Genomic DNA, 17,496 nt, shown 5'->3' on the forward strand with positions numbered 1-17,496 from the left:
GATCTGTGCCTTTGTAGAGAACAGTCAATGAATCAGTCCGGCCACACTCACGCGCTCTTCAAATACAAGTTAGCCACTAAAGTGGCTCACACACACATTGACAAACACTTGGCATTATTTTTTGAAATCCACTCTATCCTACCTGGGAGCCTTTCTTGCTTCCTGGTAAGTTTATAATGAGTGTCTTCCCTCGGATTCCGCACACAGGTCTGCAAAGCGGACGTGCTAATTATGAGTCAAAGCAGCACAGATCTTCATTAAGATGAATCGAGAGCCTTGGCAGAGGTAATAAAGCACAAAAAAAAATGGTGTGACCTGGAGAGCATGCCGAGCGGTGTGACGTTGAGAGAGCCCATCAACATCGCCAGCGACATCCCCGGAGCCTCACGCTCGATCACCTCCTTAGTGGCCTGGAGAAAGGACGGATTATTATAGACGGATCATCATTTTGAACACCGTGTAGTATGCCAAGAAGAACCCAAAGTACAAAACCGAGAGGCCCTGTGAGTTTATTATTTACTATTTTCTATTCCACTATTCAATATTCACTAGTATAGAATTGTTGCCTTGAGACGGCTTCCAGGAAGACGAAGAAGGGAAAAAAAAGTATTGCCTTCTCCTCCAGATATTTGTGTGCGCTCACTTGCCCTTGACTTGAGTGACACTTCAAACATAACATTAGCAAGGGAGAAGGCAGAACCAAAGAAAAAAAAATGAAAATAAGACTTCAAAAGGAGAAGAGAATTGTGGGCTTGGACTCGGGAGAATGAAAGAGGCGAGGGGGGGGTTGAATGACAGATGCATTGTCGACATTGTTTATTATGTAAAGATTCTGATTGGATGACAGGGAGATGGATTGATGGGACTTCCACTTCCTGGGAGGACTGAATGCGATAACTACGAGGCATGTCAGAAAAGTTCCAGGATGGGTCAGTCACATGTGTGTGTTGTAAACCCTTGGAGCACGAGGAAGAGATGTGTTCGTCGGCAATCAGATAGAAGGTATTATCAGACATCGTGTACACGTCTTTTCTGCTCCCCTCTCTCTCCTGGCCTTCCTTCCAGGAAGATTGCTGCTGTCTAACGTGATTGATGAGGGCCAGCGATACTGCTGAAGCTCGGCTACTGCCAAATTGTGTGTGTGTTTTGTGTTTGGGTGAGTGAAATTGAGGACATTGTGCAAGGTGGCTGCTGTTTTGGTTAGCAAAAGAGTCGGTATGGGATTAAATATTATAAATTGAAAGAATCTGTAAATTGAAAGAATTTGTATTTATGTTAGAAGTGTTTTAATCTAACTATATTTCTAAAAATATCCTCAATTCAAATTTTAAATGCTGACAAATAAATCAACCGCCTGAGCAGAAGACTCATACTGGAAAAAAAGAAAACAAAAAAATCCAAGAAGTGCTCGACACACATTCTGACACCTGCCAGCCATTATCTCTTAATTGCTTACACGATCCCACATTAAGAAATAAAAAAAAAATAAAAAAAAGAATCAGTAAGGATTTGACTTCAGCCTCTTTATTTCCCATGAGACCACGGGGCTAATTACACTGTATGTTAATCATCGCTCACACACACACACACACACATTTGTGTCAGCAAAATGCTGAAAAGACATCCGGAGACATTTGTCTGTCTTTGTTTTGTTTTTTTAAATAAAAGTGTAAATATTAGTTTAAAATAGTTCCCATTAATCTCCAGAATCCCGGTCCATATATTGTGCCAACAACAGGAAGTTACACAATCACATTTCTACTCATTTCGAAAAGGAAAGATGCAAACAAATCAAAAATGGACCAGCTACATTTTTAAACATAATCTCTGAGTGAACCCACCTCCGGTGTGACGTCTCTCGGAGCAAAGCCGGTACCTCCGGTGGTTAAAATGAGGTTAAGCTCCTTTTCATCGCACCAGTCCACCAAAGTCTCCTGTTGATACATACACACAGTTAAGACTCAAAATCTGAGCTGGGGAAAGTTGCAGTAAATAATCTGATTTAAAAAAAAAAAAAAAAAAAACACTACCTTGATTTCATCTATTTCATCCGGCACTATTTTGTATGCCACAATCATACCACCCAACCTAAAAGGGGGAAGAAAATAAAAATGAATACAACCAATCATCTTAAATCAATAAAAGGGAACTCCTTTACAACATGCAACAGGTCTCCATGTTTTGAATTCAACACTTTTCACCAGTTTGTGTGGATTTTCTGACTGAAGCACATGGGAGAATATGCCCCCTAAAAGAACCCCCCCAGCCCCGGAAGGACTTTCCACATAGTACCGCCTACGCAAGAGGAAACTGCTGCTGCTGCTGTCGAACCCTGGCGACCTCCTGTGGTCAAATCGAGTAAGATACCTTCGCCCCAAAACAACCCGAGGCTCAAGGTGAAGGCAGACACTTCTTATATAACCTCCACTGACTCTTTTTTTTCTTTTTTTTTTTTTTGCAAGAGATGTGCATCATGCTTCTCCGGGTTGACAGCCACTTAAAGGCCATGATACCCACCAACATTCATTTTAAATATTAATGTTTTTTTTTTTTTTTTTTTTTACCCACTCACAGGCTGACTTGACATAGGCAAGAGTAAAATCTGCAAACTGAAAATAACATTAAAGTGTACATTTAATCCCCCCCCCCTACACACATGCCGCAACTGACATTTCAGCGATTTACGTCTTCAGATGTGCACGGGAAAGATGATGCTTTCCGCCATCTCTGGACTTTTGTGTAGCTGAGCGTGTGCATGTTCTAGCATGTACGCTAGTCCTATAATGTGTGTGTGTGTGTGTGGGGGGGGGGGTTACACCTCAGGAGAGTAAAGGAGCTGTCAAGACAAATCACCCCTCTCCCTCTCTCTCCTGAGGTTTTTATGGCGCTCTGTTTCAGCCCAAATGAAAATATGCTCAACACAAATAACGAGGGTTCCTTCCCACTGTTTCCTAGGCAACCCCTCCTGTCTGAAGCCTCTACTTGCTGCGCTGTTCATCATGAGTATGTGTGTGTATGTTTGTATGATAGTTTGTGTGCAACACTGAATGTTTCCGAGTTGTTTGTGTTGCAATCACGGCGGGTATTTTTGGGTGAGGAGCTTCCTGATTGGCCGGGGCGACAATGGGATCAATACATGAGAAACGAAAAGATGTGATTTTTATAAAACGCAACATCAGAGTGCTACTTTTTAAGTAATCTATTAAAAAGTTAATAATCTCATCTGGATTTTTATATCTACTCATCAAAGTGGATTACTTACTCATGGCAACTCTACAAATACGTCACACACTCCTAAGGTTATACAATCCAGACTTTGAGTTTAACCCAGCGTTGCACGTCAGCTATATAAATCTCCCTCCACTGAAATTCCTCGGTGAGAATAAGACATCGACTGAAGATCATGTTGAAGGGCAGGGGCAGCATTTTAGCCGTAGGTCCGTGCCAAAACAAAATAAAATAAACTCCTGATAAAGGAAAGGGTGAGCAAAAGGGGAGATATTTTGAGATTTCAACGGGAGGTGTGTGTCGGAGGGTCTACTAGTGTGGTAGCGGTCCAGGCCTGAAAGCTTGGACGTTCTAAATCTTTTATGAATAAAAGACGAGCAGTGTAAGAGGATAAAGGCAGACTGAGACGGAGTGAAAGGAGCGAGAGCACCAAGAGATACACCGTCAGGGGTACACTTAGAGTGTGTGTGTGTGTACCACAAATCTCTATGGTAGTGGGACACTTTTAAGATGAAACCCATCTACCAGGGTGATTTTATTAATAATAAACAAGCTCTCGGCACAGGGTACTCACTTCTACTCTCACGTTCTCTTTCTTTCGCTTGCAAGACGGTGCATTGTGAGGGCACGAGGCTCCTAGTAGTGGCACGGAGCCCATTAAAGCCCATCCATATGTGTTTGGGGGGGGGGGGGCACCTCTCAATTGATGGAGAGAGGGGGGAGGGACTTGACAAGTCCACCTCTTTAAATCCCTGACGAGCTCTAAGTGCTCTGAGGGGTTCCATTCCCATGCTTCCACTCCACAGGGAGCTCGGGAATATTCCGAGGGGCAATGTTGAAAGAAATTCCCGGAAATTATCAGTGGAAAACACCCCAAAGTCAATTATCTGACCTGGCACCTTGGGGGGGGGACCAAGGATATTTTAGGGGGGCAGTGCCCCTACGCGTCCCCCTCTAGCTTCACCGTGTTTCGATTGTCTTTTGTTGATTTATGGAAGTTTATCTGTGCCATCGGATTTTGAATTCGAATTTGTAGCACTGAATTTTTTTACATCCAATTTTTAACACTGAATTTTTTTTTGCATCTAAATCAGACTTTGAATTTTAAAAGCCATCGAATTTCTAGCACTGAATTTTTTTTTCCTAAGACATTTTTTTCAATGTCTCAAAAAATTCAGTGTCAAAAAATTCAATGTCTTAAAAAATTCAGTGTAAAAAAATTCGACATCTCAAAAAATTCTATGTAAAAAAATTCAATGTCTAAAAAAATTCAGTGTAAAAAAATTCGATGTCTCCAAAAATTCAGTGTAAAAATATTCAGCGCGGACATCCGGGGTAACCAAGGGAGAAGTAATCGATCCCTGTATCAAATCATCCAACGTTCAGCCAATCAAGTTACGCTTCATTGGTCATGTGACGTCGAAACAGGAACGTCGTGAAGTTCAAGTTCATTACAGTATTACAGTATTAACTGTTAGTATTACAGTATTAACTGTTACTGTTACCTTTGAACTTCACGACGTTCCTGTTTCGACGTCACATGACCAATGGAGCGTAACTTGATTGGCTGAACGTTGGATGATTTGATACAGGGATCGATTACTTCTCCCTTGGTTACCCCGGATGTCCGCGCTGAATATTTTTACACTGAATTTTTGGAGACATCGAATTTTTTTACACTGAATTTTTTTAGACATTGAATTTTTTTACATAGAATTTTTTGAGATGTCGAATTTTTTTACACTGAATTTATTAAGACATTGAATTTTTTGACACAGAATTTTTTGAGACATTGAAAAAAATGTCTTAGGGAAAAAAAAATTCAGTGCTAGAAATTCGATGGCTTTTAAAATTCAAAGTCTGATTTAGATGCAAAAAAAAATTCAGTGTTAAAAATTGGATGTAAAAAAATTCAGTGCTACAAATTCGAATTCAAAATCCGATGGCACAGATAAACTTCCATATTGATTCTGTTTGCAACATTTAGCCAGCTTTTTTCTTTTTTAATAACATTGTATTGTTTCTGATCATACAATTATGAGTGATTCATGAGTTCCTGATCTGCAGCTCGGCCTAGCATGACAAACCCAACATGGCGCGCTCTTGCGTCACGCGCTAACATCACATGAGCAGCTCAAGACATGACAAAAAGGGAGCACTTGATGGGGACAAATGATTTTTTTTTTTCCCAGAGCGTTAGGCATGCTCATTTTTATGTTCCACATCCTTACTCATAAAAAAAAAACAATTGCAGTTTTCACCTCCTCTTTGTGAAATTAACGACTCCTGCAGTCACACCGAGACAGAGGAGGGCTGCGGCGCTTTTGTTGTTGCTGTGCATGCTGGGAATTTCCTTCCACAGGGCGACACTGAGTCTCGACGCCTTGCGTTGGAGATATTTTTAGTCCCTTTGTTACACTTCTTCATAAAAAGGCTCCCTCCATCAAATGTGTACAAACACAGATATGTGTTCATTTAAAGTGGTTGATTCAAAAGCGCGTGCGTGCGTGTGTGTGTGTGTGTGAACGATACCCCTTTTTTTGCCATCTGCATGAGTCATCAACGAGATGAATACTCACAAGGATGGATCATGGACGAGATCTTTCAGGTTGACGCCACTACGGTCCTCTGCCAGGTTTCGGTAGCAGCTGTCACTCACTGCGCAAACAGGAAAAAAAAGAAAACTAAAAAGCTACACACGTAATGCAAGCAACACATTTCGATGCGGAATATTAAATTGACGTGAATGAGCTTGGATGTATTCAATTTAATATCATCCCGCCACAGCACCTCCCTTTTTAATTTATGATGATACAATCATTGTGTGGTCACATCACAGGTGCGAGCCACATGAGTCATCACGTGCGACAGCGAGAAGACCGAAAGAGGCCAAATGACAGGCGATGGGTGCTCAAAATAGATGCATAATGAGGGGGGGGGGGGGGGGTTGTAGCATTGGACCAATTGACAGCAAGGCTGGGAGTGCCATGATCCATAAAAAGGCGGGTGGGAGGGTGATTGTGTCGGTGCCGACAGGTGAAGCAAGAATGGTGTAAAAGCTGGAAAGTGCGCAGAGGGATGAGAAGGAGGGAGTGCGAAAAAGGTAGGCGGGAAGCGATAAAAGAGAAAAGTTGAGAAAAAAAAAAATCAAATGAAGGGAGACATTTTTAGGTGGTTGGGATGGGGCGGCAGGGTGAGGGGGGGGGGGGGGCGAGCAGCCATGTGGAGGTAAACAGAGTGTGCAGGACGTTGCTCTGGGCGCTGGCAAGTAAACGGCAGAGTGCTGACATTTGCACACTGGGCCAGCTCGGAAAGAAGGACACGGAGAGACTGCGGAGGGAGAGATAGAGGAAGAACAAAAGGGGTGAGAAAGGAAAGGAAAAAGGGGGCCATCTTATGTTTGTGCGTGAAGGGGAACTTCCTCCAAGACTGCAGTATTCCTCATACGCACGGACAAACGCACGCTCACGCATAGCCCTTCCTCCCAGCTACCCCTTGATCTATAAATAGTCATTCCTTTTTCCGACAAGAGGCAGCAACCATTCTGAACCAATCAACGTGTTCTGTCAAAGGCATGCGTGCACCCCTTCCCCATAGCCCCCCCCCCCCCCCATTCCACGTGTGCAACAAGGGGAACCCCTGGCTGAAGGTACATATGAAACCATCCTCTCTGCTGCCAACCTTTTGTCAAAATGGCATAAAGTGCGCAACGTTTACTGTACAGGAAAAAAGAAGTCCCAATCTTTCGGGGGGAAATGCCCCGATATAATTCAACGATAGGCGCGGGCCTGCTTTGAAGCATCCATTCTGCTTTTCTGAGTTATAGAGGCCACATGCTGTCAATCTGGCAGGATTCATAAACTATGTCTTTGCCATTCCATCATTTCCAGGACATAAAGCAGTCAGCACTCATTATCTCCCCAAGAACCTACACTAATGGGGTTTCCCCTCAAAGTGGCCAAGCGCACGTGCAGACATAAGACAAATGCCCTCAACATCCTTTCTCACATTTTAGTGGAAGTCGATCGGCGTGATATTCATGATGAGCGAATGTAAAACTTTTTAAGTCTTGTCGTGACATAAACATTATGGGATTTTTTTATGTTTTTATAGTTGGCACAAGAGTTTTACAACGTGGCACTCTAAAGTTGCCACATCAGCAGAATATCCAAAGGGAAGATGCAATGTGATGGCATAGCTAGCAAGCAGCTACATTGCGCCAAATAACCACTGATGGGAATAACCATGCTCCTCCCACAGATTTTTTTTTTTTTTTCACTTTTTGAATTCCTGGAAAATTCTAGTCTATTGCAAATCACCTAATCACATGCACACAACTTAAGTGCAGTGCAAGGGAAACTACTTGTATTTTATTTGCTTGTGTTTTGGTTAGCAACACAAAAGTTAGCCTACGCTTAGCAGCTCACAGCAATTTGTGAGTGATTGTGTCTTGAATAGAATATTTACTACCGTTCTTTTTTTGGGCAAGTGAATAAGGGAGTCATTTGGCGAGCGGCGCTTCTATTCGAGTCGGGCCCACTATTTGGGGGGATGCACGAGATCCTCTGGCAAGGAGCTTCCGTAGCGCTCTGGCAGCCTCTTTTCCGCCAGCCCACTTGTATTGTTTGCTATTCTTTATCTGCCTAACAGCGGCGCCAATGGCCCTCCAGCTTGGAGAAGCCACTATGGAGGTCAGACATTAGATTGAGATGACATCTGCTGGTAGGAGGGACGACACCTCTTCACGCCAATGAGCCTCAGCCAGAGTGTGATCACATCACTTGTCTGCTTTTTTTGGTTTTTTTTCCCTCTCATTCTGCGCCCAATAGAAACACCGGGCCGTGGGCCTTGGATTAAATGATGTCACGATAAATGGAATCCGCCTCCAGATTGTAAAGAGGTGGGGTTGACATCTAACTGGAGGGGCTAACCCCCCCCCCAAACCTCCTCCACACGCAGTTTACATTACCAAATTGCGACTTTGCACACCAATTACTCACAAACATGCTATCCCGGCCGCTATCGTCACGAGAGTGCGATGCAGATGAATCCGTACATGATGAGGCGTTGCATTTGCTCACACACGGGGGGCTTACTGTAAGCAGGGGGGGGGGGGGGGGGACAATGGGATCCTAATCGTCGGCCCGCGTTTCAAAGCTTCTCCACAACACAGTTTCTAGATAAGATGTGAGGATGCTATTTATATCTGTAAGGGAGGGGGGGGGGGTGGATAAGCCAACCAGCGGCTTCCTTTTCATTTATTTGAAGTTGGATCTAATTTAGGGAGTTACATAACGCAAGGAGAGCGTCACTCCACCTGACTGGGTCAGCCATTGCGGAACACAATGAAGGGAAGCAACAAAACGTGAATGAAGACTCGATTGAACGGAGCCTCTCTCTCTTTCTCCAAATGTCCTTTGAGTGACCTTGCGCAATCCCTCACCTGAGCATCCGCCTTTAACAAGTCGGCCTAACTTTGAGATCGCGACACCCCGCCGTTCCTCACAAAGGCCTCTTGTATTGATGTTTTATTAATAAGGCCATAAATATTGAAAAGACACTTACTAATGAAGCCACGCGCGAGGCTCCAGAGACAATTTACAGCGCCGGGGAATGCGGAGACCTTGAATACGCCACCCTAAACTTCTTTGTACACCGACCCACTTCTGGATTTCAATTCCCGAGATTGAAAATGCCCCGCAGTTTCCGAAACGCGCACCGATAATAATCTCCTTCTGTATTTTCTTGATCAATGGAATCAATGAATTGAAGGGACTTGATGAGAGACCCCCCCCCCCACCTTCTGCAAATATTAATCATAAATCACCAGCTCCGTGTTTAATGAGGGTTGCTCATAATGACTCGCGGTATGATGAATGTGCCGGTGGTTTGGCGTGGCATTATAGCAAAGTCGGGCAAGGGTATGCGTGTGTGTGACGTATTTCTGTGGCGATTGAATATGAGCTACCGCATCCCTTTTTCTGCACCTTGCATTATATTTCCATAGCCCGGGGCAAGTCGATGCCGTGTGCGACTGACTTCCGACAGCTGTTTACACACGCGGAGCTAAACAAAATATGCATGGGAGGTTTTCAGAGAGCATGCAGAGTAATCATTCACTCCCCCCCCCCTTACTGCATAGTTGGCCAACGTGATGACAGAATACAAGATGACAAGATAGTTAAAGATATGGCGAGCAGATGAATGTCCCACTTTTGCTGCGTGTGTGTGTGTGTGTGTAGCTGCTCTATTAGTACACCAGGTACCTTCTTTTTTGTTCAAAAGCCAAAATGAGTTAGAGAGCAGCTCCATTGATTCAAAAAGAAATGTGCTTACACCGGCATCAATACAGCTGCACATTTCTAATACCTCCCTTTAGATTTTTCCCTACACTTCTTTTCTCCCTTCACATGCCGTAATCCCCCCCCCTCCCCCCCTTCTTCTGCTTCCTTCCACCTACTTCTTCACCCTTCCAAGCTGCTGATGCAGGGAAACACACAACAACCAAAGCTTAGCTACACTTCCCCGAGTTTGTGTCCTTGGACAAGCCGTGTGAATCCACACGGAGAAATCGGCTAACGTTAGCGACTCAGGCTATTCACCCGACAGAATGTTGTGCTGAAGTTGAATCAAACATGATTGTAAAGGACCATTTGTTAAATGTCCCCCTCCAAAATATAATAAAATATAAAAATATAAAATAAAAATATTTAATTAATAAATGAATAAATGAATGAATAAATAAATAAATAAATAAATAAATAAATAAATAAATAAATAAATAAATAAATAAATAAATAAATAAATAAATAAATACATAAATACATAAATAAATAAATAAATAAATAAAGGGGAGCTCCTCTTTTTTCTGACTGTGATGTCTTAGAAGCGAGCAAAAAAATAGTGGTTAGTGCAGACGGAAGTTCAACACCAAAACAAATGAGCGCGGATTTAGCAACGGTGTACAACACCAAGCGGACAGCTGGAGGAATTGAGGAAGGCGGGATTATACAGTGTGAATCAATCAAGCAAGGCCAATCAGCTAATGCAGGATTATCTTGAGTGCTGTCTTGACGTGAAACATGGTGCTAAGATAAAATGACATTTTCTTCACACAAGTCTCCCTGCAAGGTTCCAAATGATACGCAAGAAAAAAAAAAAAAAATCCAAAAGCAGGGATTGAGAACCTTTCTCGGCTTTGATAAAGTCCTCTGGGAGCCTTGATTAATTCGTGGAAAAAAAACAAAAAAAACAATGAAATGCTATGCATAAATCATGAACATTTTGGAGTTTTTAAAATCTTTTTTATTTCTTACTTTTGCAGATCCAACGAGTCACTGTTTAAACAGTTATGGAAAAGTCACATGCAAAAATATTTATTGCTGTGTGTGTTGCTGTGCTGTGGCTGTGAGGTAACACGTGTGTGTGTGTGTGTGTGAGCATATGGGCGTTCATGAACTATCCGGCTCCTCTTATTTCCCAAGATGCAGCGTTTTACACACACAGACTACCCCAGGCCCGCTTCTACTAATGAAGCAGCCTCTTTGCAGCTACCTTCATTACATTCAATTCTCTGGACATTGTCAAGCTCATGGAACCCCCAAAATAAGTAAGACGCCATCTTGCCTGGACACCAGCACCAAATATGTGCTCAGGTTGGAGAACCTGTTGGCATATTGCACATACTGTTTTAACATTTGCCGCCAGGATCCGAAAGGGTTTTGCGGTAGGATCGGGGAAAAAGCGTGACGCTGAATAATTGAGGCGGTGTGTGAAAAACACCTTGACCACACGCACATACACACAAGGGTTAGCCATCAAGCGCACCTCGTTAGGGAGACGCTGGCCTCTTCCATTATTCACACATAGATGCTCCCCTTTTACCGCTCGCTTCCGTTCTTGGCCGGAGAGAAGGAGTTGAGTGCAGACAGACAGCAAATTAAAAAAAAAAAAAACCTGAAAGGTGTACTAAAAGAAAAAGCAGTGAGGAAAATGGCAACAGAAATAGCAAGTGAAGAAAATGGAGATGGCTGGAGATAAAATAAGGAATTTCAACCGGGGTGATGTTGAGGGTGGGGGGCGGGGTTAGCGATTTCATGCAATATCCCCCGGCCGTTTATTGGGATTAGTCAAACTAGATTTTAATCATCATTGATATGGGATTGATTACAGCAACTGATGTTACTAATGCATCATGTGAGCAGGCCAATGGCTGCAGCAATTACCGTCAATTACTGAAGCAATGCCGGCAATCTCCATAGCAACAGTCCACACAAGAGGCTTCCCTTGTGTAATAAAGTATTGCAAAAAATCAATCTGATAACATTTCATTGATACAAAAATTGGAATATGTTTTCTCACGCTGGATTTACCCTGCTGCAAATCTGGATCAAATCTGGATTCAAATTGTATCTTCTATATCTGGATAAAAATGACACATTTGTCCAAAACAGATATGCCACAGCAATATAGTTTCTCCATTTTAAAATGATAAAAAACTTCCCACGCTGGATTTACATTGCTGCAAATGTGGATCAAATCTGGATTCAACTTGTATCTTCTATATCTGCACAAATATGACACGTTTGTCCAAATCAGATATGTCACAGCAATATAAAGTTTCTAAATTGCACAAATTTTTTTTTTAAAAATATCAACGCTCCAAGGCGTTTGAGAGTTTTATACACACATCTTGAACATCAAACTTACGCACCTCTCCAAACAAATTAGCCTTTTCTTCTCAGACCATGTTTACATGAGACTGATCAAACGGACCAAAATGACAAATCCCAGGAGGTTGCTGTGATCTCGCGACACCTCCACTACTTCAACAAAGTCCTTTAAATTCCACATAAAAACAATACTATGAGCATTAGACAGAACAAAGGCATCCCATGATTCACTTGTCGTTTGTGATTTTTGGCAACGGCGAGGCACTTCTCAAGCTGCCCGCCCCACCCCGCTGACTTCACCCCCCCCTCCGTCCCTCCAGGTCTAATTAACACTTGGGCTGAGGACACGGGATCCAGCGGCGGCCGGCGCGGACCAGAAGAGGAAGTCATCAGTTGAAACCAAGTGCTGTATCTTTTATCGAAATCTTCATCACAATCACTCAACAGTCAGCCCCCCCCCCCTTTGCAGGTTATCAGGAGGGAGTGACTCGAGCTCAAGTCAATCTTTGTCTGCTCGCAGCAACAAACAACTATGAATCCCGATTGTCCAATGCCAATTATTTTGAGTCACATTGCTGCTTATGGACAAAATGTACACTTTCTCTACCACCATAATGAGAGATGAAAGGACACTACACTTTGTGCGTAGCAAATTGTCTCATGAGAGCCCAGCTTGTCCAAAATGGCGCATGATTAATTAACCTTTTTTTGTAATTAACATCTCAACAATAACATTTACAGTAGCTGTGGGAAAAGCTCGCCTCAAACAGTTCATGCTTTTAAATTAACTACAGTGGATTGGAATGAATCAAAAAAAGTGGGCGGAGTATAATAAAGGTCAAAGGTAATGTGATAGGAAGGAGTGGAAGAGGACGAGCAAGGACTATGGCAGAGCGATGTGTGTGCGCTAAGAAGTGGGAGGAGTGTAGGCCTCCACATCAACAACAATTCGCTCCACTCGGGCTGATTCAGCACTGAAAATAATTTCTTTGCGGAGGGACTTAATTCTTATTCTGTTTGTGTGTCGCCGCTTCGGCATTGTCTATTCGGTTCATGTGGCCGCCCGCCTTACCGCTGTTCGCTGTGACAGCCGTGCGTGTGTGTGTGTGCATAAAAAGCGAGAGGGCACTCAGGGAAAGAAGGGTCAGCGTGTGTTCCGTGTCTTGATGCAGTCCAGAGCCAACTCGAGAAGAGTCTGACCACATGCACCAAGCATTGACAGAGAAGTTCTGACTCTTCCAAACCAAATCTTCCATTTAAACATTACTTGATCAATTATTCGAGCCACGCTCCAACTGAGACGTCCCATGGGCTCCATGTCACTTGCCTTGGTTGGGCTAAATTATGGAGGAGATGGAGTCAAGGTCTCATCTCATCCCCTGATGGCTAGCTGACCTTTGACCTTTGCGGGATAGAAGATTGAGCACTGGCGTGATGTGCTTACAACATAATGCACATTTTTGACAGCATCTTAAATTGACATCTGATCATAATAAGAAAATATTCCATAGGACACAATAGTATGTTAACAATTAAGGGGTTAAAGGTCACGTGACCCAATACCACCATCATTCCTTTGATACTTTGTTCCCAGCGCCAATGTCAGCCATCCTACTCCATACACGCAGATACATCAAAACGCCAAATACGCCTGTCGGTTGTGACTCAACGTCGCCGCCATATGTAAGTGGGAACCGCAAACACGGCACAGCGAGATCAAATCGTCAATCTGTCACGCCGTGCGCTGGAGATCCAGTTGGGGGATCCGAGTGAATGATGACGCACGTATAAATTAACCCCTCTGATGTAGTGTCGCCAGTGATGTAGCGCGAAAAAAAAAAAAAAAAAGAGGCAGGGTGTACCGAGAACCTCCGGTTGGTGAGAAGACAAACAGCCGCCCACACATGGCGGAATTAGAACAACACTCAGTAGAGCGCAGATCTTCACCAACCAGGGCCAACAATTCTAATTTGGATCAGGAGAGGAAAATGCTGAAAAGCGCCTTCCTGCTAACGTTGCCAAATGTGAAATAATAATCCCCGGAGCCGGACGGGTTCTTCCTTGGCTTGTAATCCAGAGCTCCAAAGTTTTCTGGGAACTGAACAATTCTTTTATTTGTCAGGGCAGCACAGCGGAACCTCACGGTTCTGAAGTTTCGGGTTCAAATCACCGGCCAAGCAAACCGAGATCAATAAAAACATAATTTAATTGGCTACGTCATGAAAGCAAGTGGAAGTGGATCCAAATTGTAGCGCAGGCGTTTATTCAGGTCTACGCGACGGATGCGGCACTAGCCCCGTTTCAGCACCGTCAGTCTCTCTCCAGCCAGGGGTGGAGGATGGGATGATGTCGTGGGGGTGAAGGGCTGCGCTGGTGCTTTTTTTTTTTTTTTTGGGTGAGGGGGGTTCCCTGGTAGATTGCAGAACACGGTCATTAGCCCTCCGCTCTGCCACTGCATCAATGTGGGGGGGGAATAAAGTCTGCCGCATGTGTGAGATCTTGCCTTCCATGAAATATTGATCGAGGCAGCCCCACACAGGATGGACAGCGGGAGTAGAGACGGGAAGATGAGGGACGTGGGGGGGAAAAATTGGGAGGATATTCCTCTGGACAGCTTTAGTCGTGGATCCAACTCGTGAGATGTGGCAAGTCCTCTGAAATATCATTTAACTGCTGGGTGGTGGGTATGGGAGGGGGCGTGTGTGTGTGTGTGTGGGGGGGGGGGGGGGGGGGTCAAGACAAGCCGACGATAACATGACAACGCAAGAGAAAGGCATACAAACGACGGCCAACAGATCGAACACATCCCCTTCCCGACATTACCGCGTGAGACGCGCAGTCATCGCGTCTGGTGGAGGATACCCCAGCCATACACACGCAAAACGCACACGCGCCTGTCATCTTCTCCGGCAACCAACATGCACGCGGCGTGTGCAACCCACACGGATCCAACATGTGTCCTATAAACATCCACCTCTCGAGTCTCACACATGAGCATTTTGGCACAGGCCAAGGATGTGCTCATCCACACCGCACGTATTATCCGCCACCTTGAGCAACACCTACAGCCCCCCCCCCCCCCCAAATGAAATAAAAGCGCTGTGTGTCCACATGCACGCATGTTGAACGGCACACACGCGCAGGCGCGCGCACGCACGCACGTACGCTCGCTCACAGCTGTAATTTGCAGCTTTGGCAAGCAGATCGGCACATGAATTATTCAATACACATAAACCGGCCACCTCTTCCTCCCCTTTAAAGGACGCGACACGAGCGGACACACGGCAACGCCGAGCCCACCTAATTGAGACCCACAAATCCACGGCGCTGGATGGAATGGACCGTAGCGTAGAAATGACTCGTTTTTTTAATTAAGTGACGGAACATGAGAGGTGCCGCGACACAGGCAGACGCGTCAAAGATCCACGCGCCTTCGGTTGTATCAAGGAAACAGAAAAAAAAACAAAAAAAAACGTGACATCGATCGCGCTTACCTGTCAAGACTCCGACCCGAATTTGATGGTCGTGGTTCGTTAAAAGCATCCCGTCCGACGCCATGTTCAGCAGCGCTGTCGCCCGCACCGACAACTCACGGCAGGGCCCAGAGCCGATCGCATCGAACTTGCTGGGGAGAGGGAGGCAGAGGAGGAGGAGGATGAAGCAGGGATGGAGGGAGAAGAGAAAGAGAAGGGAGGAGGTTGAAGATGAGGAGTGTTGGTATGGAGCAAAAAGGGGAAGGGAGGGGGTGTCAGGCGAGATGAGTAGAATGTCGAGCAATCACCGCATGAAGGCGTGCATCGCTCAGCTGGCCCACTGACACAGTACTAGAACCAGGCACGTCACAACTAAAACCCGTTTTGTGCTTGCAATCTAATTACATCCACTAAGTAAGAAAAAAATAAAATAATAATAATAATACAACGGGGGTCCATTTGCTCCACGTGTTGCCCCTCTGCTCTCTCACAATGACCTCAGAAAAAAGTCTGTGTTAAGTCTCAAAGCAGAAACTTCTGGGAGAAGATCACAGTCTGACCTGTAAAAATGCAACCGCATCCCCCGGCTAAAAAGGCCGTGCAGCTATTTATAGACTTGCTGCACGCCTCCGCTGTGTATAATTTCTCTTGTTTGTTCTCATGGAGAAAAAAAAACCCAAGTCCATGCTCTAGGTTCGCTATCAATATACATAATTCATTAATGCACATTTATACACGTGTGGAAGAAACGGGGCCGCAGTTTCAGCTTGATCGGCTCGCTCCACGCATGTCGCCACGTGTGTTCCAACCGTGAAACTGACATTGCGTCCGTTAAACCGTACGGCCGTGAGTATAGAAAGCGACACGAGTGAGATAAGCTACGGCATGACTCCTTCTTGCGACTGTTGCCGAGTCATCAATCAGAGCATCCAAAATCGCATTGCCAAATAAATATGCCACGCAAATTTTTCGTGCGTTTCTGGCATTCCATGAGCATAAAACAGAAAAAATCATTCTCCGCTGTCACCTCACCTTGTTACGCCGCATTTTAAAATCAGCCATCATAGTTCATTCTACGTTTGATGTATCACATTTGCGTGTCCTGAATATGTTTCTAGTACAATATGTTTCCTACGAGAACCCTTCAAACCGCATCAATAAGGTACACACGGGGGAAAAAAATAAAATAAAAGCACACACAGAATTCCCTCGCCAAGCGGAACCCCATCTGGTGATTTTTACACAGCCGCGCGTTGACGTAGCTTGCGCACGCGCATTGTAATGGCGGCGTAATTACCTCACTGTCAGTTGAGCCGCTCGCTGCTCACGGATAGGTGATGAGGAGGCAAGGGCCATCGCTCTCCCCTTTTTCCCTTGCCATCCATCACAATAATAAGGAGAGCCCCCAGCTGACGGAGGAAGCAGTAAACATGTTCTTCCCGCCGGTGATTCACCTCCTTTCCCCTCCGCAAGATGCAGATGAAAGGCCAAGGGCAAAAACGAGAAAAGGCCCTTCCATAGGCAAGTATTTGGATGAATGGGGCTGAAGAGACGGCCATTTTGCTAAAACATGTCTCTGAAGAGAAGCGCCTTAACATATTTACACTTCATTTGGCCGGCTTATCTGCAGCAGACGATTGGACTTGTTGCTCCTTGAGCCAATCATATGTTAGCTTGGACAGTCGCCCTGCTGATGAGGACAAGCTATGCTTTAATTAAAATAAGGGGAGGGTGGGAGGAAAAGAAAGAACAAACCCCCGAGGCTGAGTTGATATTATCCCGCGATGCCTTCCGCGGAACACCTGACTACATTGGTGCCAATGTTAGTGGCGTCGGTGAGTGGAAAAAAAACCAATTACCCATCTGCGAATGAGCAGCAGACACTTAATTGCCTGGGCCTCTTGTTTGGAGACAGTAATCAGACAACACAGATTTTACCTCAGGACATCCAAGGAGACGGAGTCTGTGTGTGTGTGTGTGTGTGTGTTTGTCACGATGGATGGAAAATGTGTGAATCATAAGCGACTCCCACCACATTGCACGCCTTTGATTCCAAACACTTGTTTAGACTTTGGGCGAGATCGTATTGTCATCGAAAGAAAAATCGTGTTCTGTGCTTGATG

The 17,496-nt window shown here is 44.7% G+C and overlaps 1 protein-coding gene across 1 annotated transcript in view; it reads right to left on the reverse strand.

The window, feature by feature from the left end:
* gphnb (gephyrin b) overlaps positions 1–17,496 on the reverse strand; it is a 49,034-nt gene that overhangs the window by 15,474 nt on the left and 16,064 nt on the right. The window contains exons 3-8 of the mRNA XM_061270578.1: positions 15,395–15,525; positions 5,808–5,886; positions 2,031–2,088; positions 1,842–1,934; positions 316–410; positions 143–209 (exon numbers count right to left, since the gene is read on the reverse strand). Coding sequence (XP_061126562.1) covers positions 143–209; positions 316–410; positions 1,842–1,934; positions 2,031–2,088; positions 5,808–5,886; positions 15,395–15,458 — 456 coding nt within the window. The 5' untranslated portion in view covers positions 15,459–15,525. The remainder of the gene's footprint in view (positions 1–142; positions 210–315; positions 411–1,841; positions 1,935–2,030; positions 2,089–5,807; positions 5,887–15,394; positions 15,526–17,496) is intronic.

Source organism: Syngnathus typhle, linkage group LG22, assembly GCF_033458585.1.
Source record: "Syngnathus typhle isolate RoL2023-S1 ecotype Sweden linkage group LG22, RoL_Styp_1.0, whole genome shotgun sequence".
Taxonomy (NCBI): domain Eukaryota; kingdom Metazoa; phylum Chordata; class Actinopteri; order Syngnathiformes; family Syngnathidae; genus Syngnathus; species Syngnathus typhle.